Below are 25,995 nucleotides of genomic sequence, written 5' to 3' on the forward strand. Positions count from 1 at the left end.
GTTGAAGATCTCACAGCTATGGAGAAAGTCCTGAATCCAAAACTTTGGCTCTTTCCATTATAGGAAGCCAGTGGAGGATAAAAGTATACACTTTTATGACAATGGAAACGTATACACATTCTGGTTCTAGTATATTATAGTTTGAAATTAGGGCTAATTATGGCACTCAAAGCCTAGGTTTGTTACGAAACTCAAATGAAAGTGCATGTGAAGATGCACGTAGCCTACGGCAAGTATGCAGTAAAGGTTAACTATTGTTAAACGTAACATTATGTCCATGAGGACTGACAGCTTGTATTGTTCATTTCCGTACCCATGGTGTATCAAAGAGTGCTTGGATCAAATAAATATTTGATGAATGAATACAGAATTGTATTCTCGAAAACATAAACTACACTCTTTGGAAATAATTGATGAATTTCCCTAGCCAAAGTCAGTTCTGTGTAGGGCAATGCTGAGAGCACAAATCCAGTCCAAACCAAAGCAAACCTTCTCTACATTAGTCAATAACAAGAGTGCAATATTGATAAAAGTCCTATGTGGACTCCACCAGGGTACTCCCACACTGATTTTTCATTTCACTAGTAGTGGGAAAGGATTTCCTTTAGATGAATTCTAACAAGAAAATTAGCTAACATACTTTGATGGCTATAACCAAAAAAACCCAGAAAACATTATATAAAATGATACAATCTATAAATATTCATTTATATTTTTGTTTATTAAAATTTCATTAAGCACTTCTATGTGTTTGATGCTGAGGACACAAAAATTAAAATGAGGCAAAACATTTCTTCTCAGGTAGCATATCTCCTAGTGGGAGAAACTACTGAACAAGCACTTAAAATAACCACGATTAGGGACGCCTGGGTGACTCAGTTGGTTAGGCATCTACTCTTGATTTCAGCTCAGGTCATGATCTCAGGCTTGTGGTTTTGAGCCCTGTGTGGGCCTCCTTTCTGGGCATGGACCCAGCTTAGAATTCTCTCTCTGTTCCTCCCCTTCTCCTGTGTGCATGCCCTCACTCTCTCTCTCTCAAAAATAAATAAAATAAAATAAAATAACCACAATTAGAGGCAATTATACAGTGCCATGGTATTCTAGTGTAGGACTTGCTTAGCTGTGAAAGGAGAGTTTGGGGGAAAGCTCAAGATTTCTTCTGGGTTTGAGGTATGAATTTAAAGTATGAGACTGAAGATAGAAAGAAACTTGAATTTAGGCTGAGGGTACAACACTGAAACAAGAAATTATGGGAAAAAGCTCACTTGGGAAACAGCAAGCCCTTCCTATATTCAAATAAAGCAGAAAGTAAGTATATATTGGGATATCATTAGAAAATAAATCTGGTGAAGTATGCAGAAACTGGATCTTAAAGGGCACTATAGACGATGCATTTGGACTTTGAACTTTATCCCGTAAGAAACCTCTGAAGGATTTTTAGAAGTAAGATAACATAAGATTATTTCAGAAATAAGAAGTCCCTAGTGTTGTGGAGGAGGCACTGATATTTGTCAGTTTGGAAAATAACAATATAAATAAATAATTGCCTTACAAAATTAGAAAAATATAGCTTGCATTTTAAAAAGTCATTTTAATATTTTCATGTATTTCTTTCATAAGAAATATAATTGTATCACATGTCTGTTTAGTTTACTTGATTTTCATTTAATAACATAACATGAAACTTTGTGCTAAAAGTCCTATCTTTATTAATGGCCTGTATGGGTCATTACACACACACACACACACACACACACACAAACACACACATCCCATAATTTATCTATCCAATCATAAAAAAATATGGGGTGTATGTACATGTTTAAAAAAAAAGAAAGAGTGTTCTCCTTCAACTGTACATACTTTGTAAATTTAAAGTAATTTAATTTATCTAATATACTTTGATATTAACTATGCTGCTAAATCAACATCGCATATTCCACTGTGATGAAACTTCTAGAAAAATTAAATCACCATTCCAAAGTATATGATATCTTTCTGAGAAACTATGGCACATAAATCATCAGTTATGAAGAGAGACTCTCAGAATTTGAATTTCAAGTCTCATAACGGCAAGCTTTCTGTTATAATCAGAGCATGATGAAATATTAAAGGGAAATGAGAAGAAATAGAAGAATTGCAGTGAAATACACATTGTAAGCCTTAAATAAACAATTCCTTAATACATGGTAATCTCATAGGTTCAAATTTTTTGACTAAAGAATAAGTACTTACCAATGTTTTTACTTAGTTAATACCAAATGTGTGATATCATGGAGCAGGGCAGTGATCTCTAGAAGATACATGTGTTGTAACTTTGGAGAGGTTACCCAACCGCTCTTAGTGTCTTCACATAAAAAGCATATATATATATATATACACATATATATATATATATATATATATATACACATATATATATATATATATATGTTTTGCAGGATTGTTTCAAAGATTAGATGAGATATACATAGGGGCACAGACTTGGGCTTGGTGTTAGCATAGCATTTGACATTCAGTAATTCTGATTCTTTTTTCTTCTGTCCTCAAATTCTTCTCCCCATAGAAATTTAATAAACCATGGTACATTTGACCATTATTTGAGAAGGGAGGGGCATGGCACCGTTTTTATGTGCATGCAGGTTCTCTCTGTTCTTACCTGATGATAAAGTGCTTCAGGGTAATCCTGCGTCATTAACCGAAACAGGGCAAGTAAGGCCCAGCCAAAAGTGTCAAAATTCGTGAAGCCGTAATCAGGATTTGTGTCAGCTTTCACACACACATATCCTTCAGGACACTGACTAAAGAAAACAAAGAAAAGAGAAACTGCTTACACTTAAGTGACTTTCAGATTATGGCCGAATCATAAATAGAGAATGTCCACCCATGAATAATAAAGAGCCCTTTCTTCCACAGGGGATAGTCTAAACAAAGCCCAGTGAAAAAGCAGCCAATGACGTAGATTTTAAGTTAATGTGAGTGAATAGTGTTAATTAATCTAAAAGGAAAAACGGCCTCAAAAATGGTTTTTTGCCAAGCCTTGCTAAAGATTTCTTTGCTACCCAGTATCAAAGCGAAAGCATACGTGATGGGAAATAACAGTCATAAAACAAAGCTGCAGTCGTTGAGGGTTTAATTTTCAAATGCTCTCACCTCAAGCCCTTGGATCCCATTATTTAAGGTGAGAAAACACTTAGCACATTGATAATTTAAGGCAGTACTTGAACGTTGGTAGAAAGATCAGATTAGAGATTTATCTCATTTCCTTTATCGAGTCATCATACTTTTATCTTCTGGGGGCTTAAGTATTGTGACTGGTTATTACAGTGGTGGCCAACTAAATCATGCTTCCCTCTATCCACACCCTTGTGTAGCTTCCTCCCACTTTATTCTGGCTTTGGCCATGTGATTCGTTTTGGACTTTTGTTAATAGTTAACAAATGTGACGCAAAGAGAGATTGAAAATGTAATTGTGCATCAAGGCTTGCAAAGTTGCTGTCTCTCAGAATCGGAACAAATACATTTCAAATGTATTTGAAGGCACTAACTTTTGGGATAGTTTACCATGCAGCAAGGTATGATGGCTACAGGTGAAACACTGCATGACTTTCTTGTCTGATCTTGAAATATATCACTGTGATTCTGATTATCTGTGACCAGATGATTTCAACAAGCATTTCAGGTCATATATGAGTTTGGGATGTCCATGAAAAGGGTAGCTGGAGTGTGATGTGGCAGACACAATGAGATGGGTTCACAATATGGACTTGAGAATAGAATGGAAGCCCAGCAGTAGCTGGGAAGCGTTGAAAAGTGATAAAATGTCTAAATCACGTGAATATATAAACTACATAACTCATGCTTCTCTACCCCCATATGACTTTCATTAATCTGGGCCCCAGAGCTGAGCCTATAGCTGGGCACCAAGTTATTTCCAGCTGAGGAAAGGAACATAAGGAATTACGGGAGTGCTAGGACTGCTGAGCAGCACTGTATTTCTACTTTCTTTTCTCTTCATTTGAAATTATAGGACAGTAAGACTTGAGAGTTTTGTCATGTCACTGAAGAATTATTTATAAGAACTACTTTTTAAGAGCAATAAACTTTTTATTCATGTAAATTATAGTCATAAAAGATATATAAGCCATAAAACAAGTGAAATAACAGCGTATCTCTCCTGTTTCTTCTCTTCAAAGGCTTCTGGCCCAAGAAAAGATTTTGTCATCTTTCTTGATAATTCCCACTAGCTCTGAGATACACAGAAAACAAAAAATGAGATCCTTATTTAAATCCCAGCCTTGCCATTTACTAACTTCTTGACCTTGAATAAATCATTTAAGTGGTCTGTTTATTGCTTTTTCCTCTAAAATCAGGGTAATAGCATTCCATGTTGTATACTTCTCGGCACGGTTTTAATGATAAAATGAGATAATGTGATTAAATCAGAACCATCAGCCAAAGCAATAATCATTCAGTAAATACTCTGAATCCATGATACTGACTTGAAACAAGAACATTAACACCACTTACCCAGCATCTGTTCTGTTGCCACAGAGGAGAGCATATCTTTCTCCTTCCAAATAATAAAAGTTTTCTGTTTCTGAAAAATAGGAAAGAAATTCTATTCTGTTATCTAATGTCAAGTGAAGAGCATATCTGATATCCATTTAGATCTGCCTAGAAGATGAACATACCTCTCGATAGTGAAAAGGAAGGCACAGATAACCCACCCTTTTTCATCTACAAAATTGTCCTAGCATGTGATGCACAGGCCAAAAGATATCTGGCAATTCACTTATTTCATTGCCCCAAAAGTGACAAGCCCAGCATAACAAGGAGAATCACTTTCAAAATTAGAGTTCTGAGAAATGAATTTTAAGCAGTCAGGTATAACCAGAACCATGAAGGAAAAATTCCCAAGACTAAAGTATTTGAAAGTTGAGGACCTTTTCTTCCAGGGTTTATTCCTAATGTTCTTCCTTAACAGAAGACCGTATTTCTGTCTCTGGGTTTAAATGTCATTCTCTTCTCATTTTGAAGCTTATTTTTCTACATTGAGCATCCAGACCCAGTTACTCACCCGGATGTCACCTAATTCCAACCACAATCCCAACGAATCTGAATCATAGCCCGTAGAATTTATTTAGGTACGCTTATCTGCTGTAATTCAAAATGTAAATTGTATATTTATAGATATGAGCTACCAGGGTTGGGAACATGCATGCTTAGGAGCACTGATTTTAGGTTCGGAACTTAAATCACAGAGATCCAACACATGAGATCAGTCTTGACTGCATGTCTATATGTACAAAATTGTATATATATATACATATGTATGTACATATGTATGCATGTCACTTTAACTTGTTACCTAAAATAATTTTAGAAGAAGTTTTAAATCATAGTTAGGAACCATTGATTAAACCTTTTAAATGGCAGTCAAAAGCCAAATGAAATTTGACATTAGTAGAAGAGGGTAGTCCCAAATACTCTTCTATATACAAGGACTTTGACATGGCAATTAAGTTAAATAACATTTTACACATGTAATATTTACAGCAAGTCCTAACACGTTTTTAAAGGAAATGGAATGACTAGAATTGGACAAATTTTAAAGTGGTAATCTTTAAAAAGTGATTTCTTTACAATATAAATTACGCTTTACCTAAGATGAAAAGAACCTCGACTTTGTTTAGCAATAACCAGTGAAGTAGTAAAAATTGTTTATTTTTTATATAATTTGTATATTTTAGTTATAACCAAAGAAACCAAAGAGTATTTCAATTGGAATCCAAGATGTAACACCCATTTCCTGTTTCCCTCACCACTAGAATCAAGACCATGAACTAGACACATATAATAAGGAAACATTTCACATACTCATATACCAATAATTTTGTATTATTTGCATCATAATGATACTATGGGGTAAACTACAGAGTAAAATTCATTAAGATTTGTTTTGGAACTTATTATATTCAAGTACAAATAAAATTAATGTAGGAGGACTACATAAGATTGATCAACAATCTATTTTTTACTTTAAAAATATGCTTTTATATTTTTTCTAAATACTGTCAGAAGAACCTGATAATTTTAATATGAGAGAAAAATCCAATAAGAGAATATAGCCTTGTGGAAAAGGAATGGATTTGAAAGCCAGATTGAGCATGATTAGAATCCTAGTTTTATCACTGAGTAGTTACAATGTTCTAGAACATTCACTGAACTTCTCTGAACTTCCATTTTCCTGTTTGCAACAGGGGTCATTCGCTTCTCTGAAGGATTATGGTGAAGATGTGTGATCAGGCATGTGTGTTACTTATATATAGGAGCTAAACAATACTTATTCTGGCATTACTACTATTTGCCTAAAGTATGTTTATTATTTACCAAAGGATAACCCAAAACATTCAAATATTTAGCAGTAACTAAATTCCAACAACAGTAAGAATTTCATTGATGTAGTTATTTTTTATTTATAAGGTCATTTAAAAATATCTAATGAGTAAAGTCAAATTTATATTTTAAATAAACAATTTTATTGAAGAAAGATAATGTTAGGAGGATTCTACTTTGATGAAACTGCAACTAAGACTTTGGTCATATTTATTTATTTTTTAGAGGATAAAATTTGCAAAACTTAGCAATTTCAAACTTAGGTCTCCCTCACCGAACTGTCTGAAGATTGGAACTTTGCAATTCTGATAAATGAAACCAATCCAAATCAGCACAGGTTTCCCCCACTATCCAAGAGTAGAGCATTCCTAATGAAACCTTTTGTGAACGCAAATGATGTAAAGCAAAAAGCAATTGCCATTAGTTGATGGGGAAAAACCTGTGGGCATTCCCAAGTCCCAAACATAACCTCTCCTCTGCTTTTCTGATATGTTAGGACACATCTTGCTAACAGATGCACAAAATAAACTGAGATAAAGCATAGGTGCTCAGAGACACAATTCAGCTTGATGCTGAGAGGCTGAGTGTGGGTCCAGGGGAAGGAGTTTTGGTGGTGCCACTCTCCCGGCGGGGATGCTCACTACCTTTATAATTGCTTGCTTCAAACAAATGCTGAATGCGATTTTTACTCTTAGCCTTTTTCATAAAAGTGAAAATCATCTTCAGATTTCCTTTGGTTAGCAAAAACAGGTACTCCTGTAGGTCTTTGGTAAAAGCTAAGTGGCAACACGTGAACTTTCAAAAAGCAGGGGATACGTGTACTTGAGCATAGGTACGGCATTTACAAGAAGTTCGTTCTGAAGTTGAGTGTTCAACACTTGTGTGAAGGCTGCTTGGTCGCTAAGAAAAATTTTAACTTTTTCGACATGGATGGCAGGTGAGTCTTACCTCGAATATAATATGGATTTCCAGTTCTGTTGTGCAGGGTGGCAGTTTCATTTTCTTGGGGCCATCGCAAACACTTATGCTTCAGGTTGCCCATGAAGAGCCCCATCCCAATTAGAGAAAATACACTCAGAAAAAACAGAGTTAGGGAAATGACACCAGTGAGTTTCTTCAAGCAATGGATGAGGATCCCTGCAAAAGACTTCAGACCTAAAGAGAGAAAGGTTTGTTTGTGATAAAGTAAAATACCTTAGTAAAACAGCCGTTAGCACAATTCCTCCATGGCAAATAAATACTCCCCTGAAATCAACAACTTAGTGTTTCATAATCTAAATCATCCATTATCTAGATCTAACAAATAAAATGAGTAAAAAATAAAATAAATACAAGTCCAAACTTAAAGGTTCCTATATTATTACTAGCTTATTACATCTGTTACAATAATTCAGGCACAAATTTTAAAATTAGTTATTTGTTTTTCTTTACTATAAAGAACAAGACTTTTTTCTTGATTACTGCTTTTCATACCAACCACCACTGTTTATAAGCCTAAGTGTAGAGTTATAAATCAAAACAGGTTGCAAATGTTGAAACAAGAAACAGTTTGAAATAGCAGTATTCTATGCTATTCTTTCATTAACTTTTTAAGAATTCAATTTTTGGAGCTGATTAAATAAAACATGAGCAAATCTGAATTAAGAATGAGAATAACACACAATTGTGATATCTGTAGGCTGTATTTATATTAGAATACTTAATAATTGAGAATTCAGCCGTAAAGCTAACTTTATTTAAGGAACTCATTTTTCTATTTATTAAATAAAACCTGTTCAAGAAACCCTCATGCATTGTTGGTGGGAATGTAAATTGGAGCAGCCACTGTAGAAAATAGGACAGAGGTTCCTCAAAAAATTAAAAATAGAATTACCATAAAATCCGTTAATTACACTGCTATGTATTTATCCAAAGAAAACACGAATCCAAAAAAATATACACACCCCTATGTTAGCTGCAGCATTGGAAGCAACCTAAGTGTCCACTGATAGATGAATGGATAAAGAGATGTCATTTTCATATGTAATGGGATATAATTCAGTCATAAAAAAGAACAAGATTTTGCCATTTGCGCCAACATGGATGGATCTAGAGTATATTGTGTTAAGTGAAATAAGTCAGAAGAGAAAGAAAATGCCATATGATTTCACTTATACGTAGAATCTAAAAAATAAACCAAATGAACAAATAAAAAGAGCATAAACAGAGTCATAAATACAGAAAAGAAACTGGTGGTTGCCAGAGGGGAGGAGGTGGGGGCCATAGACAAATTGAGTGAAGGGGAATGGGAGGTACAGGCTTCTAGTTATGGAATGAATAAGTCACAGGATGAAAGGTACAGCATGGGGAATATGTCAGTGGTACCGTAATAGCGTGATATGTTGACAGTGGTAGCTACACTTGTGGTGAGCGCAGCATAACAGACAAGACTTGTAGAATCACCATATTGCACACCTTAAATTAATGTAACATTGGGTGTCAACTGCACTTCAATATTTTTTTTTAAACTCAATTCTGGAAACGTAAAAAAAGAAATGAAGAACAAAAATAATGTAATTGTACTTCATAGATAAAACTAGTATTAACCTTCCTTCCTCCCTCCCTCCCACCCTTGTTTCCTTCCTTTCTCCCTTCTTCCTTCTCTTTTTTCCCTTGCTCTTTTCTTATTTGTTGGTCTGTTTATATTTAGGATCTTAATAACTGTTCAGATTAACAATGGATAAGAAGGTATTAGCTCTGTGATAGTATCAATATTATTATGTTTCTGTTTTATTATCTTTAAAATGTGGCTAGTAACACCTGTTTCATGTATTATTGTAAGAATTGGAAATCTGTTTTTTTTAAGTTTTTAAGTTTGTGGGGCCCAAACTCACAACCCTGAGATCAAGACCTGAGGTGAGATCTAGAGTCAGATGTTTAACTGATTGAGCCACCCAGGTGCCCTGAAAATCTGTTTTTTAGTGACCTCCTCAGATGATTTCTGAGAAATCCTCCTTAGAGGATTTCTTGAGTGTATCAGGATAAGGTTGAAATAAAGTTATTCCTGTGGTTAAAGAAATGTGATGTCTAGATTAAATATATAATTTTAATTGCTATCATATGGAAATACTTGTTTATAGCTTATTTTTGCCACTTGGAGTTATACTATTAATTTTATTTTGCTATATGCAAGTCTTTTTTTAAAGCGTTACATTAGAAATAGAATTTCTGTATCATAATATATGTAAGTATTAATACGTTTTTGTTCAATTTGTTTTTAAGAGATGTTGAACCAATGTATAAACCAAAGAAATTCATAGACAAGCCTTCAATAAAATTGGTATGTTTAAAAAACATCGTTACCAATTTATTAGAAGAAAAATGGGATCACTTTACTTTGATGTAATTTCTGTGATTATTATAATGAACTTTCAAAATATGTATATTTTATATGTACTTTTCACTGGGCAACTGTCATGAGTTCTTTGTATACTTTTTTTAATCGAAGTATAATTAACATACAGTGATATATTAGTTTTAGTCCTCTGTAAATTTTTTTCTACTGAAAATTTTTTTCATATTGTTTAGTTGGAATTATTATTATTATTTTTAAAGATTTATTTATTTATTTGAGAGACAGAGAGAGAGTGTGTGTGTGAGCTGGTGGGGAAAGGCAGGGAGTTGAGAGAAACTCTCAAGCAGACTCCCTGCTGAGTGCAGAGCCAGATGCATGCTGGGTTCAATCTCAGGACCCTGAGATCATGACCTAAGCTGAAATCAAGCGTTGGACATTTAACCGACTGAGCCCCCCTCCCCCGCTACCACTATTAGAATTATTTTTAAGAATAGCAATTCTTAATTAAGAATATATGTATGCGAAAGTGTGTGTGTTGCATATATACATAACCAAGCTTCTTGTGCAGCTTTTTGTGGTAACATTTTGTTTGAAGGTTAAAAAAAAAAAAGTCATCATCAAATCTTACAAAAGCAAATTTATTACTAATTTTCATTGTTATACACCATTCACTGCTATCTACCATTCAAAGGTCTGAACCATATGCCAATTTGGATTTGGATTTCCTAGTATAACTTTCCCCTTCTTTTTATTTTTAAACTTCCATTTTGTTTTAGTTTAGGTATATCCTTTGTGGAGTTTGATTTACTTAAGATTTAATATTAAAATCTCTACATCTTGACAGAAAAATTTAATCCAATTGTATTTATTTTCATAAATTGCCTTAACTTTTGGATAAGATTTTACCATTTTGTTTTTTGATTTATATATTCCCTTTATGTGTCCCATCTTTTAAAAGTAAACTTTACTGGGGCACCTGGGTTCCTCAGTCAGTTAAGCGTCTGCCTTCAGCTCAGGTTATGATCCTGGAGTCTCGGGATCAAGTCCCAGGATCAAGTTCCACATCGGGCTCCCTGCTCAGCAGGTAGTCTGCTTCTCCCTCTGCCCCCCACCCTGCTCTCTCATGATCTCTCTCTCACTCTCTCTCAAATAAATAAATAAAATCTTTAAAAAAAATAAACTTTGCTTTTTTTCCTTTTCCTCTAGTATTTAAGGTAAAATATACCTATTTTGAGGAACTGTATCAAACTTAAGTTCTTAATTTGAACAAAATTGTACTCTCTACATCAAAAATAAAACTGTATGTACTATAGTCTCAGCATGTAAGATAAGGAAATAATCATATTCACTTTCTCACATTTCCTATTCCCACTGCTCAGTTTTTTTTAGGACTTCTGACCTAGTTATAATTGTTCAATTTGTGTATTTGGCATTATATATTATTTTTCATGATTTACAGGACAGATAACATTCAAATCCTTATAATGGCTTGTGGGGAATCATAAATTCACGCAAAGGGAGCAGAGGGGACTAGGATGAATACTCCCGATTTACAGGAGTAGCTGCTCCCCAACTAGAGCTAGTAGTTGGCATGCAAGAATGCAGGCGGGTAAGGAGGGGCGTATTGCGCGGTGCACTGGGTGTTATACACAACTAATGAATCATCGAACTTTACATCGGAAACCGGGGATGTACTGTATGGTGACTAACATAATATAATAAAAAATCATTAAAAAATAATAATAATAATAAAAGGATGCAGGCGGGTGGATGCTGAGAATGCATCCAAACTAATTTAGATTTTAATGTTAAAAATCACTAGATTTTTATAATTTCGGCATCTATTTCAAAGTTTTCTGGAACACAAAATATGCTTCTAGCTCAGGAATGTCTGTTATTACTTCGGATTTATAATATTTGCATTCTGTTTTTATACCACTAACAACAGCAATTTGGAATTCATTCTGTGTTGAAATGATTTCAGAGTTCACTGTGATTGCTTCTGGTATTAAATCTTCCCATTGTTGAAATTTTGTCTTCATACCAGTTATTCAGGAAAGGTACATATACAAAATTTCAGAACTCTTGCATGGCTGAGAATATCTTCCTATCAACATCACATATGGATGACAGACAGGTATAGAATATTGTTGTAATAACCTCCCTGCCTACACCTCCTCCAAGCTCTGAAACTCCACTGCCTATTCACGTTCAATATTATCAAGAGGTCTAAAAATAACCTTTCCTTAGGCAAATTTTCATTGCTTTTTTGCTTATAGGATTTTTATAATACTTTTATTTTTTAAAAGTTTAAACTTTAAAAAATGTTATAATATGTCTAAGTATATCTTTTAGTTTTTTTGTCTACTATAAAATGAAACTTTTCCATTTGTGACAAAAATCTCAAGCTAAAAATTTTTTAAAAAATTTTCTAGTGTATTTTTGAATAATTTGTCTTTTACATTTATTCTGATCTCTTTTTTAGGGTCACCAACTATCCATAAGATGGAACTTCATTTTCTCTTTTTCATTAACCCTTCCATTTTTGGTTCTATTGTATTAATATAGAATTTCCCTAGTTTTTCTTTACACAAGTGGTTTTATTTTACTATACCATAATACTGTACAGATAATACCATATTGTAATGCTTGTATTACTAGCAAATATTCACCAAGGGTATTATAATTTTTTAAAAGATTTATTTTTTTATTTTAGAGAGAGAGAGCATGAGGCAGAAAAAGAGAATCTCAAATAGACTCCCCACTGAGCGCAGAGCCCATGATCCTCAGATCATGACCTGAACCAAAACCAAGAGTTGGACACTTAAATGACTGTGCCATCCAGGTGCCCCAGGTATTATAATTTTTATCACTTTTTTGTCTGATAGGTGTTTTTGTCTATTTTATTATGTCATTTTCATCTTTCACTTGAGTCTAGGTTTTCTTCTGAAGGCACTACAAAGGGGCACCTCGGTGGCTTAGTCAGGTAAGCATGGACTCTTGGTTTCTGCTCAGGTCATGATCTTACGGTCATGACCTCAGGTCATGGGATCAAGCCCTATGTGGAGCTCAGTGTACAGTCTCCTTGAGATTCTCTCCCCCTCTGCTCCTCCCCGCACTCGTGCTCTCTCTTAAATACATAAGGACAAAAATACATAAATAAAATCTTGAAGGCACTACAAAAAAGATGACTTCTTATGCTTACCCCTATTCCTTAGGACATATGTTTTAAAGAAAAAAAGAGGATTATTTTCACTTTCTTAAATAGTACGTTTCCCTTTTGGTACTGCAAAAATACTTTCACATGCTCTATATTGCTGGTATGTACCTTGATTATTTTCTTCCTTGAAAAAAGAGCAATTTCTATTAGCCTGTGTGTTTCCAACTCCACTAAGACATGTTCCTCTTTTTGGATACACCTGATTCGTTCTCTAATCTTTACCTCTGAGCCTAAGATGAAGACGCAGATGATGCAATTTTATGTTCTAGTAATTTGTGGAGAGTAGTAAGGGAGGTAGAACTGTGAGAATTCCTATCACCACATCTCTCACTGCCACTTTCTTCACTGGGTTTGGTGAAGCTGCCATGCACAGACCATTTTTGTTAAATGGCTTTATTGAGCTATAATTCATAAATCGTACAATTCACACATTTAACGTGTACAATTCAGTGTTTTAATATATCCACAGGGCTATGTGACATACATCATGACACTCTCTAGTCTTTTTACTGTTGTGTCCAGGCTGGACTCCAAGTACAAAGTATGCATATATCTAACCTTCTTCATGGTGTTCGAGTGAACAGAAATTGTCTGTAGATCTCATTTTTGGTATTATCACCCTTGCCTCTGGGTCTATTGGTTCACCTATTTCATACTCCTGACTCAGCAGCCAAAACACTGAGAAGAGTCGTTTCATGTATGATTGTTTTCATTCATTCTTAACACAAATTAGAAGGTATTGGTGGGCTTCTCTAGGATATCTTCAGGAATGGGAACTGTAAATCAACCTCGGCATCTTCTATCCATGTGGTCACAACTCTACCTTATTTAGCAGAACCTCCTTGAGCTCTGTGGTGTGTGGAATGCACCCTATCCAAGCACTCAGAGCAAAATGGAATTTATCTTATTTTATATTACTTTGTTCATTTCAACTGGTTTTTAGATGCAGTGAGGAAAAGAAGGCAGATTAGATATCTGTCTAGATTGTTATCTCTTTCAGAAGTCTAGGGACAATTTCATAAGTTCATATTTAAGATGCAAGGATAAATAAATAAGAAAAAAGAAAATAATATATTTTGATTAATCTCTATATTTTATCATTAAGTATTGAACCCATCTTAAATAAATAACAGTCAAATGTGATTTTTTTGGCTTTCCTGGAGTGACTGAAATAAACTTATAGATCAGATAATTCACTGACTTCAAAGATGAAACACTGTTCAATTTAGTATTTCTCCAAGCAATTACGAGGGAGTTCAAAAGAATGCAAGAGAGTATGTAAATCAAAATGAACACAAGAACTAAATGCCATTTCTTACCTTGGTTTAGGGGAATAATTTTCAAAATTCTCAAATTTCTTGAAATTATAAATATTGTAATGGAGTTTAGAATTAAGTATCTTGCTATGTGCCTGTGGAATTAAATCAGAGTTATTTAGAAGTCATAGTGAGTCCATGCTGCTTATCACTGACTTTTTATACTATTTAAAACTTATTTTTAAAACCACATATCCAAACATTTCCCTTGCTCTCATTGTTCCATTTTGCAAATAGTTGCCTTATTGATTAGAAGACAAAGATTGTTACAGTGCAAGGTAGCCAGGTAAATATTAATCCACAAATTATGACAGTTTATAAGGACTTGACACTGTGATTAATCATAATTTCATACCAAAAACCCTATATTATGTTCATAAATCTTTTGTTATCTAATCATTGAAGAGGTAGTTAAAAATAGGAAAAATCCATAGTTTTTTAAGTAATGAGACTTAAGCACTTAAACTTCTGATGATGATCATGAAAGGATTCTCATGATGGTGGTGATGACGGTGATGATAGCAGAAGGCAGGGTGTATAGTGGCTAAGGGCACAGAGTGTAGCCAGAGTGCTTGTGTAGAAATCCAGGCTCCCAAGTTACTAGCCAAGTGACATGGAAAAATTACTGATTCCTTCTTGCCTCAGTTTCTTCAAAATTAAAGTGGGGATAATAATACTTCCTAAATCTGAGGCTGTTTGTGGGGATTAAACAAGCTCATACATGTAAAGTGCATAGTTTAGCACCTGGCACATGGGACTAAGTAGTAGCTGTGTTAGCCAAGTATTAGCTACCAGCAACGGCAACAGCAAAATAATGGTAGTAATCAAAGTAGTAGCGATAATAATTTCAATGGTATTAGCTACTATTTTTTATTGCCTACAACGTGGTAGACACTGATTATGTGCTTTATGAAGGCTATGTGTTGTTTTAAAAAATCAACCGCAAACCTAAAAATGGAATATCATTTTTAATTATTTTAACAGGAGTTTGGTGCCAGTGATCATTTCCCCAGCCATAAAACAGAGTACACTAAATAGAAGCATTGAAAAAAAATACGTAAGTCATTAGAATTTAATGTAACAATCTCAAAAATGTGTGTGTGTATGTGTTTAAGATATTTTACTCTGATATCTAGTGTTTACTGGTCTTAAGCAATGTAGTTAAATAAAATGTAGGTTGGAGACAAGATCTAACATGTTAGGATCTTGTAAGTCTCCAAGAGATTTTCTGTGCACTGAAAATAACCACTTAAAATTCTAAAATTCAACCTCTGTTGTTTTGCTTCAGATAGAAAACAGATAATATCCCATTCCTTTCATTTTTATTGCATATTCTTAGAGCTGGTTCAGTTGGAGCTGCCTGAGAGTCATTATGGTTATGATTTATGAAATATTTTTTGTTCACAGAATTTTTGCAAGCAGAAAACTTTGTAAATCTTGATGTTTCTTTATGAAAAGTATTAACTTAGCAAGGTATTAAGCTGTTTGCAATTTGAAGAAATACTCACTCAAACAAAGTTACACCAAAATCAAGCCAGTTCCATGGATCACCAAAGAAATAAAAAGGTTCTACCCAGATGCCTCTTGCAATGAGTTTTATAAGTATTTCAAATGTGTAAATTCCAAGCAAAGTATTCCTGCAGAAAATTTTTCATATAAATGTTAAAAGTGAGGATAATGCATTGTCAGCTCCAAAATAATATGCCTTTGGTAACCATTTGGCAACCAACCAACCAACCAACCAATCCACCAACCAACTAGACAACAAAAAGTCTATGCTCCTTGAACCATAAGGTAGGGCTTTAGTTAGCTTTTAGGGTAGGCTAGATCTTATAGCATTAACCATAAAATTTGACTATCAGTTTTTTTCAACAAGCCCTAGCTAGAATTATAGTGTTTACATATATTTTGGTAAATACTGAAAATATAAAATATCAAATTTATTCCACATTGGAAATCACACAATAATTAACTGAATTTCAAGAGTATGAAAGAACTAATTTTATTGTGTGCACATATAAGAATTTTTGTGGTGAATTAATTTTATATTTACCTTCCAAAATTAACTAGTTTTAAGAATAGAATTAAAGCTTAAGAGGTAGCATTGAGAAAGACTTCTCGGAGTGGTTGGATGGCTTAGTCAGTTAAGGGTTTGCCTTTGGCTTAGGTCCTGGGGATGGAGCCCCATATCGGGCTCCCTGCTCAGTGGGGAGTCTACTTCTTCCCTTCCCTCTGCCCCTAACCCCTGCTCATGCTCACCCTCTCTCTCGAATAAATAAATAAAATTTTAAAAAAAAGAAAAGAAAGGCTTCTTCTCTACAAATTTTAATGGGCGTTTCTATCATTGTTGTCTAATGCAAGCCAAACTATCCACATCCCTCAAGAAAGAGAAGAGAAATAGAACAGAAAGGAAGCAATAGAAATAACTTTCTTAGAATGAAAAGGAATAAATGTTATTTGACTTTAAAGCAAAGCAGGTATGGAATTGCAATAGTAAAAAAAATCCGAGGTACTGAAATAATATATTAATCATTATTAATTAACTTTATGATAAAGCCTCATTTGTATGACAGATATAAACATATAGCTAAATAGTCAAACATTTATATCATGTTGACTTAACATGTTGGGAAATAGCATTTAAAGTTCAACTAAGAATAATGAAAGGGCGGGGGCGCCTGGGTGGCTCAGTGGTTAAGCCTCTGCCTTTGGCTCGGATCATGATCCCAGGGTCCTGGGATCCAGCTCCCTGCTCAGCAGGGAGTCTGCTTCTTCCTCTCCCACTCCTTCTGCTTGTGTTCCCTCTCTAGCTGTCTCCCTCTCTGTCAAATAAATAAATAAAAATCTTAAAAAAAAATAATGAAAGGGCAGAAAAACATTTAAATTTATTAAATGATAAATGTATTTGTTTTTACTTTGAAAATTCATTAGTTGTGCTATACGTATATTATGCACAATGAGTCTATTTTATAATGAATATTATATATTAAATATAAATAGTAAATTGTAAAATGTTAAATATGTAGTATAAAATGTTCTATAATGCAATATGTTAAGATGCAATCATATGTGAGATAATGTATAATAAAATTATATGACTTACTGTAATGCTGGGCCCCATTTCGGCATCTCAGTCAGGGACATAAATATGCAGTCAATCAGGACGCTAATTAAAATGAATAGTCGGAAAAAGGTAGGTTATGGTCAAGGAATAATGTATAAAAATAATATTGGAAATACATGTTTCTATAACATGTTTATATGTATACACATGAGATAAAATAGCTTTTTAAATGTCAAAAAGAATACTATTCATATTGAAAAATGAGGATTAAGATTCGTTAAGATTTACTACTGTTGTGTGTGCTAGAAAGTAAATTTTAAATGTATTTTCAAATATGGAACACTTGGTGCAGTTATAATCCAGACTCCAATATGACCTAAAATGAGATATCAATTCAAAGGAGGAAAGACTGCAGCAATATTTGAGTAGAATAGTTGCATTTGATATTAGTACAGTCTAAAGCCAATAGAAAAGGATATGGATGTACCAAAATCTTAATAGTTGTTCTTCTAATTGGATTGAAAGGAGAAAATGTACACCACGTGGCATTGAATCTGAAGATTGTTCTGCTTTTATTTAATACCATGAAAGTCTGTAAAATGAAAAAAGAATATCAAGTAAAATTACAACTAGGAACTATAATCTCATCCATTATGCAACATATTGCCAATGATCATTTCAGTTGTGAATTCTAACAGACTTTCTTATATATTGATATTATTTTACAGACTAAATCAAATAGAAAGACTTCTTCTTTTAAACATTTTCATTGATATTTAAGATTATCTCCACTTTTTTTTTTTTTTTTGGCCAGTGTTTTGCCTAACAAAGCCATTTGCCACACTCCAATCCTCAAGTCTTCCTGCAGAACTAATGTAATAGGAAGAAATCTATATCCTAATGGCTCATGAAGATGCATTTAAAGAAACCCAAATTTAATGAATATAAAAAAGGTTAATTTTATTTCAAAGCAAATAAGACATGGGATTACAATAGTAAAAATGACCCAATTCACTAAGATATTTTATCAATCATTAGTAATTATCTATGGTATAAAATCCCACTTGTATGTTACTGTTGGCATAAACATACCTAAAACAGAAAGTTACATTATGTAAAACTAATATATTGGGATATAGAAGCATTAAATCCCAAAATAATGAAAGATCAGAATTATCCTGAAAATGAATTATATATGTATATGTATATGTGTGTATCTATATTACATTATAGATACACATGGTGAAAGTGTCTACCTATGTGTGTGCCTTTGTGTGTGTGCATATATATCACATATACACTTTTACTGTATATACATATCCATTTGGAAAATTCATTTATGATGGTGTGAGTAAAAATACATTATACATAATGATATTATGCTCATTATAATATAACATAGTATGTCATATATAGTATAAAAGGTAATATGATATAATGATGTATATAAATATAATCTATTATATACTTAAGTATTATATGTGATATATAATTACATATTAGAGATATCTATGGTGACTGTATATTGGCATTTATATTTGTGTCTATATATATAATTATATTAGTGAAGACAAATATATATCCACTGATATTTTATGAATACATGTTCTAAATGGAAACCAACTGTGTTATAATTTTCAAAAAAACACTTTTCCAGTTTACAGTCTGTGGATATTTTGGCATGTAGTGTAGTTATTTTCTCTCTTCCCATTTCAAATGCAAAGACAAAATAAGAGGGCCCCCCAATCTGATTTTTTTAAATGTGCTTTCTGTTATTTTCCAGAACAATCTCAAACTTCATACAAGAGGTAATATATGTGTGGGGCATTGGGGTGGTGTAGTTGGTTAAACATCTGACTCGATTTGGGCTCAAGTCCTGATCTCAGGGTTGTGAGACTGAGCCCAGGGTCAGGCTCTGCTCTCAGCATAGAGTCTGCTTAAGACTCTCACTGCTCCTCCCCCTCATGCTCTTGCACTCTCTCTCTCTGAAATAAATAAATCAATCTCAAAAAAAGAGGTAATATATGTGCAATCAACTAGCTTATATTATTGTGAAGGAATGAGTAATTCCAGACATAACAATTTTCCAGTTAATGTTTAAGTGCTGAAATTATTTAATTTTAGGATTATTTATTGGTATGCCACCCTTAACAGAATAAACTCAATATAATTCACATTTTTAATACTTTGTATCATCATTACTAATAATACTTTTTATACAAACTATCCTTAGAATCTTTGGCTTGTTTTATTTTTCAAAATCCTTGGTTTTGTCTTCAGTAACAAACTTAGATTTGCCTACCATATCTGTATACACTACAAAGAACTCAGAACTCTGCCAGATAAGAGTTATGTCTAAGGTTATTATGTTAAGTCAACTGCCAGTACTTAATCATAGCAAAAGTAAAAGCAGAGATAAGTGAGATGAAGACTTATATTTTCACTAAAATGTTCTGAAGATTTTACAGGTGTTTTATAGCTAATGTTACATAATGCCCATGGAAGCTACGAGAGATACTGGAGTCTTTGTTAATATATATATTTACAATGCCAATACTCTTCCACAATGCAAAATATTTGAAAGAGTTGTGTTTATGCAAAATCATCACTTTGTGTTCCATCCAGAGACTTTGGTTCAATTCCATTTTGCCCATTTGTTAATATCACTGAATGCTTTACAAGAATATCAAATTACATTTGTCCACAACAGAGCTAATCCTCATATCCCCCAAGCTTAATGTTTTTTAGAATTATTTCAATTTTATAAGTAGCACTACCATTATTCCAGGCTGGAAATTAGGGCATTATTAGTCTGTCTTCAAATCCTGTTGTTTCTTCTCAGGTTTGTTACATTTTTCTCTCCTTTGAGACTCTGCTATCATCCAGGCCTCTTGACTTCAGGCCTAGATTACCCTTTTTCCTATATGATCTTTCTGACCCTATCTCTTCTATGCAATAGTAATTCAGAAGTCTTCACATTAAACTTACTTAAACATCACATTCATCACATCAGTCCTTTGGCCATCACATTAAATCCATGCTGACATCTTCATTTCCTCATTCCTTCATTTCCCATAACTTGCAATAGGGGTTGAGTTCTATCATCACTCTGTCTCTTCCCTATTCTAATTAATATCAAGATCTTCCCTTTGCACTGTTAAAATCTGAAGTGTTCTCCAAGCTGTAATTCAAATTCTATATTCTTAAGGAAGACTCTTCCAGCTTTGTCAGCCCACACAGGTCTCTGCCTGTACTAAGCATAATTATTATTTTTATCACTTTTGTGCTCGTTCTTGGATTGTTCAAATACTTAATTGACTCCTCAAGTCATTCCAGGGATAAGACAGGATGTGAATGTATGAATTAATAAAAATGGTAAATAAAATATAGGTTGGTTTTATTCTCCCAATGACTGAAAAAGCTTATTCAGTTGAACATTTAAAATTGTTGTACATACTATAAAAATTTTATATTAGAGTTACTTTAAAATCAATAACCTTAAGTAGCCAATCATCATGCTCCCATAAAATAAGTCATTTACATTAAAGCATAACAATATAGCTTATTAAAAGCAGAGTAACTCCCAACAAACTAACCTACTGGGCAAGCAATCAGTTTTGATAAAAATCCCAAATATTTGTGAAATTTCTTGTCCAGCTTTTTATAACTTAAAATAACTCTTCGAATTATTCTTCATTCTTTTAAAATCCTATCTCAATTACACTTTTTTGCACATCTGAAAAAAATAATGAAAACGTAGTCATAATAAATTCAATTAATCCTTACATTTTTATTCTTATAGAATGGGTCCACATCTTCCAAGGGCTCCAACACCATTCCTCCAGGGAGATTCCCATAAACAAATGGAAGCTCTTTTCCAACTTCCAAGTCAGTGTTTGGCTTTAAGTCTCTTTGTTCCTCAGTGTGTTTTTTAGCAATATGCTGTTTCATAAGTTCAAGAGACTCTCTGGTGAAGGGGACAAGGCCCTTTGGCTCTAGGGAAGCCATTTCCAATTTTGCACCTGCAAGAAATGTTATTTTCTTCAGTTCTATATAAAATTTGAGTATATAAACATTTAAAATTGCAAATGGTTAGGATATGATTAAAAGAGAACAGCAAACTGAAAACATGCATTCAAAGAAAATTCCCAAGTTGTGTAGAGATATGAGTTGTTAAACTAGGTTTTGTTATACTTAATATTATACTTACTTGTAAGTTCATGAATGACCAATCCTACTTCATTTACTCATCCACTGAATTCTCTTTGTTTTATTGAAATCTGCCTTTCAGTTTCTCCCTCACAACAAAAGAGTTCTAAAGTTCCAGAGATTTCTGGGGGGACCAAGCCCAATTATTTCTTTCTCAGAACCATTAATTAAACTTTTCTTCTTTAAACTCATTTTTCATTGGCTTTTGGCCCCATCCTTTGTGTTTCTTCTTATAGCTTTGATTACTTCCTCCACTCAGTTCTTTCTCCCAAATTTTAACTTTGATATACTTTAAAATTCTGCCTTTCTTTTCTGTTATATCCATGTTTTTTTTTTTTTTTTTTTTTTTTTTTTTTTTTTTTTTAAAATTTTTTTTTTTTTTTTTTTTTTTATCTTTTTTTTTTTTTTTTTTTTTTTTTTTTTTTTTTTTTNTTTAACTATTCCTTTCTTTTTTTTTTGTTTAAGATTTTATTTATTTATTCAACAGAGATAGAGACAGCCATCGAGAGAGGGAACACAAGCAGGGGGAGTGGGAGAGGAAGAAGCAGGCTCATAGCGGAAGAGCCTGATGTGGGGCTCGATCCCATAACGCCGGGATCACGCCCTGAGCCGAAGGCAGACGCTTAACCGCTGTGCCACCCAGGCGCCCCTATATCCATGTTTTTGATGAATTACTGTACATGGATATTTACCAAGTACATTTCCCAAAACACTCTCTTCCTCTCAATTATCCATGTGGCAATTACACCAATAATAGCAACTTAACAGGTAAAAACAAAATTAATTGTTTTCCTGAATAACTAGAATTGTTTTTTAACTTTTTAGACATAGTAAAAACAAACACACACACAAATACACAGACTTACTACCTTTAAAATTATTTGTGAAATTTTTCTTTGTCATCAATTCCTCTGAACAAAATAATTTTCTTACAATTATTTTTAATTATGTATTAGAATATTATCCATTGTTTACATATCTATGTCAAGGTAGACATCTTAATAAATCTCTACCTGGATTGTGCTAGTCGTCTCTACAGGATTCTCTCAGGTCTAAGTCTTTGCCTATTTCAAGTCATCCTAAAGGCCACTGAAGTTAGTTCTCATTAAATATAATTTCATGCATCAATTCCCCATTCATGAACTTTGTATTATTCTCTCACATAAAAATATGTTATTTTACTGATTTTCTCCATCCTATTTCCTGTTGAACACACCTCACATATCATATTTTATTGAGGGGAGTCAAAATGCTTTGAATCAGTACAATTTATAAATACAAGCTACAGATAACTGACGTTTGCTCTTACATATAAAATCTTCCTTTAACATATTTAATGAGCTTTCAAAATTGTATTCCTTACATGTAATTCCTTGAATACATATTAAATAGTTTCTTAACGACTCGTGGTTATAGACTAGTATAAACAAAAAAAAAATCATGAATCTTGGAATTAAATAGACCTACATTCAAAACCTAAATTCTGTTATTAATGTTCTTAGTGGTCTCAGTAAAATTATTTAATGTTCTTGAGCCTGTCGGTCAGAAAATTGGAATTCCTTCTTAGGTTAAAGAAGGATAAAATAGAATAATATGGGTGAAAACGCCTAGTACAATAGGTGGGAAGTAAATATGAATTTTCAATTGTGATAAGATTTTATATCTTAGAATTATGGGCCAAATCTAATAGAATAATATATAGTAGGAACATATGTAAGGTTTTGAAATTTGAACCAAAACAACCCATCTGTATAAGTGCAACAGATATCTGTCCAAGTGCAGCAAAGAAATTGCCAAGGGATTTTACTTAATAATAATTGCAATATAAATCAATATCAGTTTGTGTCTGCCAAAAAACTTAATATAACTTTTGTCTGTTTTGAAGGAAGATGGAGGAGGCAGCCTTTATTTTGCTGCATTCCATGACCACACCAGAGAGGCTTGTATGTAAATTGAAGAGTCTTCAAATGGGATCAGAATATTGAATAGACTCAAATCACACCATCTATAGGCCAGTTAAAAGAATGGAGGATATGTTAGTTGAAAGCAGAAAAGACTCAAGAGGAACATTATTGATTCCAAGTATCTCAATGATTCTCATATAGAAGAGAAATTAGATTTAAGTATTATTAAAAAAAAAAGAAAAGATGAACTAGGATCATTGAGCTGAAGCAGAATACATTTGGCTTAAAATAATAAAGTACTTTTTAAATAGCTGTCAAGACATGGAATAGGTTGATTTGGGCATTAATCCTTCCTTGTAACTAGTAATATGAAAGCATGCACTTCTTGACAGTTGGGTAGAATAATTTAAATGGGTTCAAATATTGATTGGTTGCAACCTTATAATTTTAGAACTTTCTGATCTTAAAATCTTTGGATTGAATTTTCAGAGTATCACATGACCTAAAAGTTGGCTAACTATTAGCTAAACTGAACCTATGCAGCATTGAATGAACAAAATCAAAAGAATCTTTTTTCTTTTCAGATTACAATAAAAGTACTTCTTATATCTTTTTTTTTTGGGATCCACTGTAACTGCTAACAAATATTATTAAGCTTATATATGTCAAGAATATTGTCCTTAAAAGTAGATACAAAGGGAGATTCAAACTTACTGCAAAGATGCTGTTATTGATGAAAATATTTTTGAACACTTTCCATCAAAACCTCAAAATTAAATTTGCAAGCCATTCTTTTTTTTTTTTAAGCTTATTTATTAAAGTAATCTCTACACCCAATATGGGTCTTGAATTCACTACCCCAAGATCAAGAGCTGCATGCTCCACTGACTGAGCCAGCCAGGTGCCCCTGCAAGCCAGTCTTCTTATTGCATTGTCCAAATATAATCTTTTTTTTCCCTGTTATCACCTCATACATAGCAAAGTAATCTTTGATTCCTTATTCTGTCACTTACTAGCTATGAGACCTTGATAACGTAGCCTGTCATACTTTCCTCATAAATAAACTCTGGAATCCCTTATGTATCTCACGAGGTCATAAATAATAAACCAGACCATATACAGAAAGCCTGGGCCACAGTACTGACTTTGCCAGTGCTAATTCTCTCCCCCAACCCAGTCAGTTATCCCAGAAGCCATTTCTAGTAATGATTTTGATGTTGAATGAAACGACTCTGGGTTGTTGACTAGGTGAATGAATGGACAGTGGGCATTCTTTTCTTTGGTATGACAAAGAAATGCAAGCATTTATCAAACAGAACTGGCTTGCATCCGACGTTTAGATGGCTGAGTGCAGACTTTAAATTATTGATCATTACATCATAATTCAGTGAAAGCATTTCTGTGGGGAATTTATAAAATGTGGTCAGGCACTATGCTTTCCAGTGAGTGATCTTAATATAATGCCAGAGCCTGAAAAATACAGAAAGATTAATAGTTAATCTGTCCATTAGAATGCCTTTCTAAAAAACTGAATAGCTAAAGTAAGCTTTTGGCAAAAATTGTATCAAAGTCAACTCAGACTTGGCTTCTGACAAGTTTCCAGTTGTACTGATATTTTATATTGTTGGACAAGCCAATTCTCTTGGACATCAGTTGAAAGTAGCACAACCAGCATCAGTATGGGGGAAAGAGATGCATTGTTTTGAAAAATATTCTCCTTAAAACTCAAATATTTGAACATAAGTCAATATTTATCATAATAATAATGGCAATTTTAATTATAGTTACAATTACTGAGTGACTACCATTTGAGAGGCACTGAATTAGTTGTTTCTAATTCTATGATCTCATATTCTCACTTATTATCCTTGTGGTCACCATTCTACCAGTGAGGGAACAGAGATTGATGAGTTTCATGATTTCTCCATCACTGTATAGCTATTTAGGTGGTAAAGAGAGATGCTAACTCAGGTATTTCTAAATCTAGACTTGGGTATCTTTAAACTATACCACAAAAGTGCTTATAAGCTATAAATTTTCAGACAAGTATAAACAATTCACACCTTGGTATAGCTACCTTTGAGGTATCCAAAAACCAATGGGCTTACCGGGGTAATTTGTTTCACTGAGTAACTGACAGGTTAATGTCATGTGGGGCTGTCTGGAAATTTTCTTTTTTGTAAATGTTGTCAAAGTCAAATATTTTGGAAAATTTTGTTAAATTGAAGGTGAGCTAGCATAGTGGACATTAATTTGGAGGAGAGAAGGTGCTGCCTAGCATGGTGATCTTCTACATAGATTTATACAATTTGTTGTTGTATGAATCATGGTGGGAGACCTCCTGCAACAGAAGTGGAAAGGACCAGGTAATGTAAATAATGACTTTCCAGGGTCTCATGGATCTAAGGAGTGACAACATGACCTTGCCAAGTAAACCAAATGCATTAACTCAAGATTTCTAATTTTGATTTAATGACACAAAACAAGAGAGGCAGTGGAGAATCCCTTTTTTGCAAGAAAGAGAGAAACTTCAGCAGCAACTTTCAGCA

At 33.4% G+C, this 25,995-nt stretch overlaps 1 protein-coding gene across 3 annotated transcripts in view; it reads right to left on the minus strand.

Moving 5' to 3' along the window:
- SCN7A (sodium voltage-gated channel alpha subunit 7) overlaps positions 1–25,995 on the minus strand; it is an 80,654-nt gene that overhangs the window by 40,349 nt on the left and 14,310 nt on the right. For all 3 annotated transcript variants that reach the window (XM_002923800.4, XM_019804424.2, XM_034654678.1), the window contains exons 2-9: positions 21,120–21,355; positions 17,813–17,925; positions 17,373–17,462; positions 15,778–15,906; positions 14,273–14,364; positions 7,348–7,554; positions 4,531–4,600; positions 2,660–2,801 (exon numbers count right to left, since the gene is read on the minus strand). In XM_002923800.4, the coding sequence (XP_002923846.2) occupies positions 2,660–2,801; positions 4,531–4,600; positions 7,348–7,554; positions 14,273–14,364; positions 15,778–15,906; positions 17,373–17,462; positions 17,813–17,925; positions 21,120–21,355 (1,079 nt within the window). The remainder of the gene's footprint in view (positions 1–2,659; positions 2,802–4,530; positions 4,601–7,347; positions 7,555–14,272; positions 14,365–15,777; positions 15,907–17,372; positions 17,463–17,812; positions 17,926–21,119; positions 21,356–25,995) is intronic.

Source organism: Ailuropoda melanoleuca, chromosome 2 (assembly GCF_002007445.2).
Source record: "Ailuropoda melanoleuca isolate Jingjing chromosome 2, ASM200744v2, whole genome shotgun sequence".
In the NCBI taxonomy this organism is placed as follows: Eukaryota; Metazoa; Chordata; class Mammalia; order Carnivora; family Ursidae; genus Ailuropoda; species Ailuropoda melanoleuca.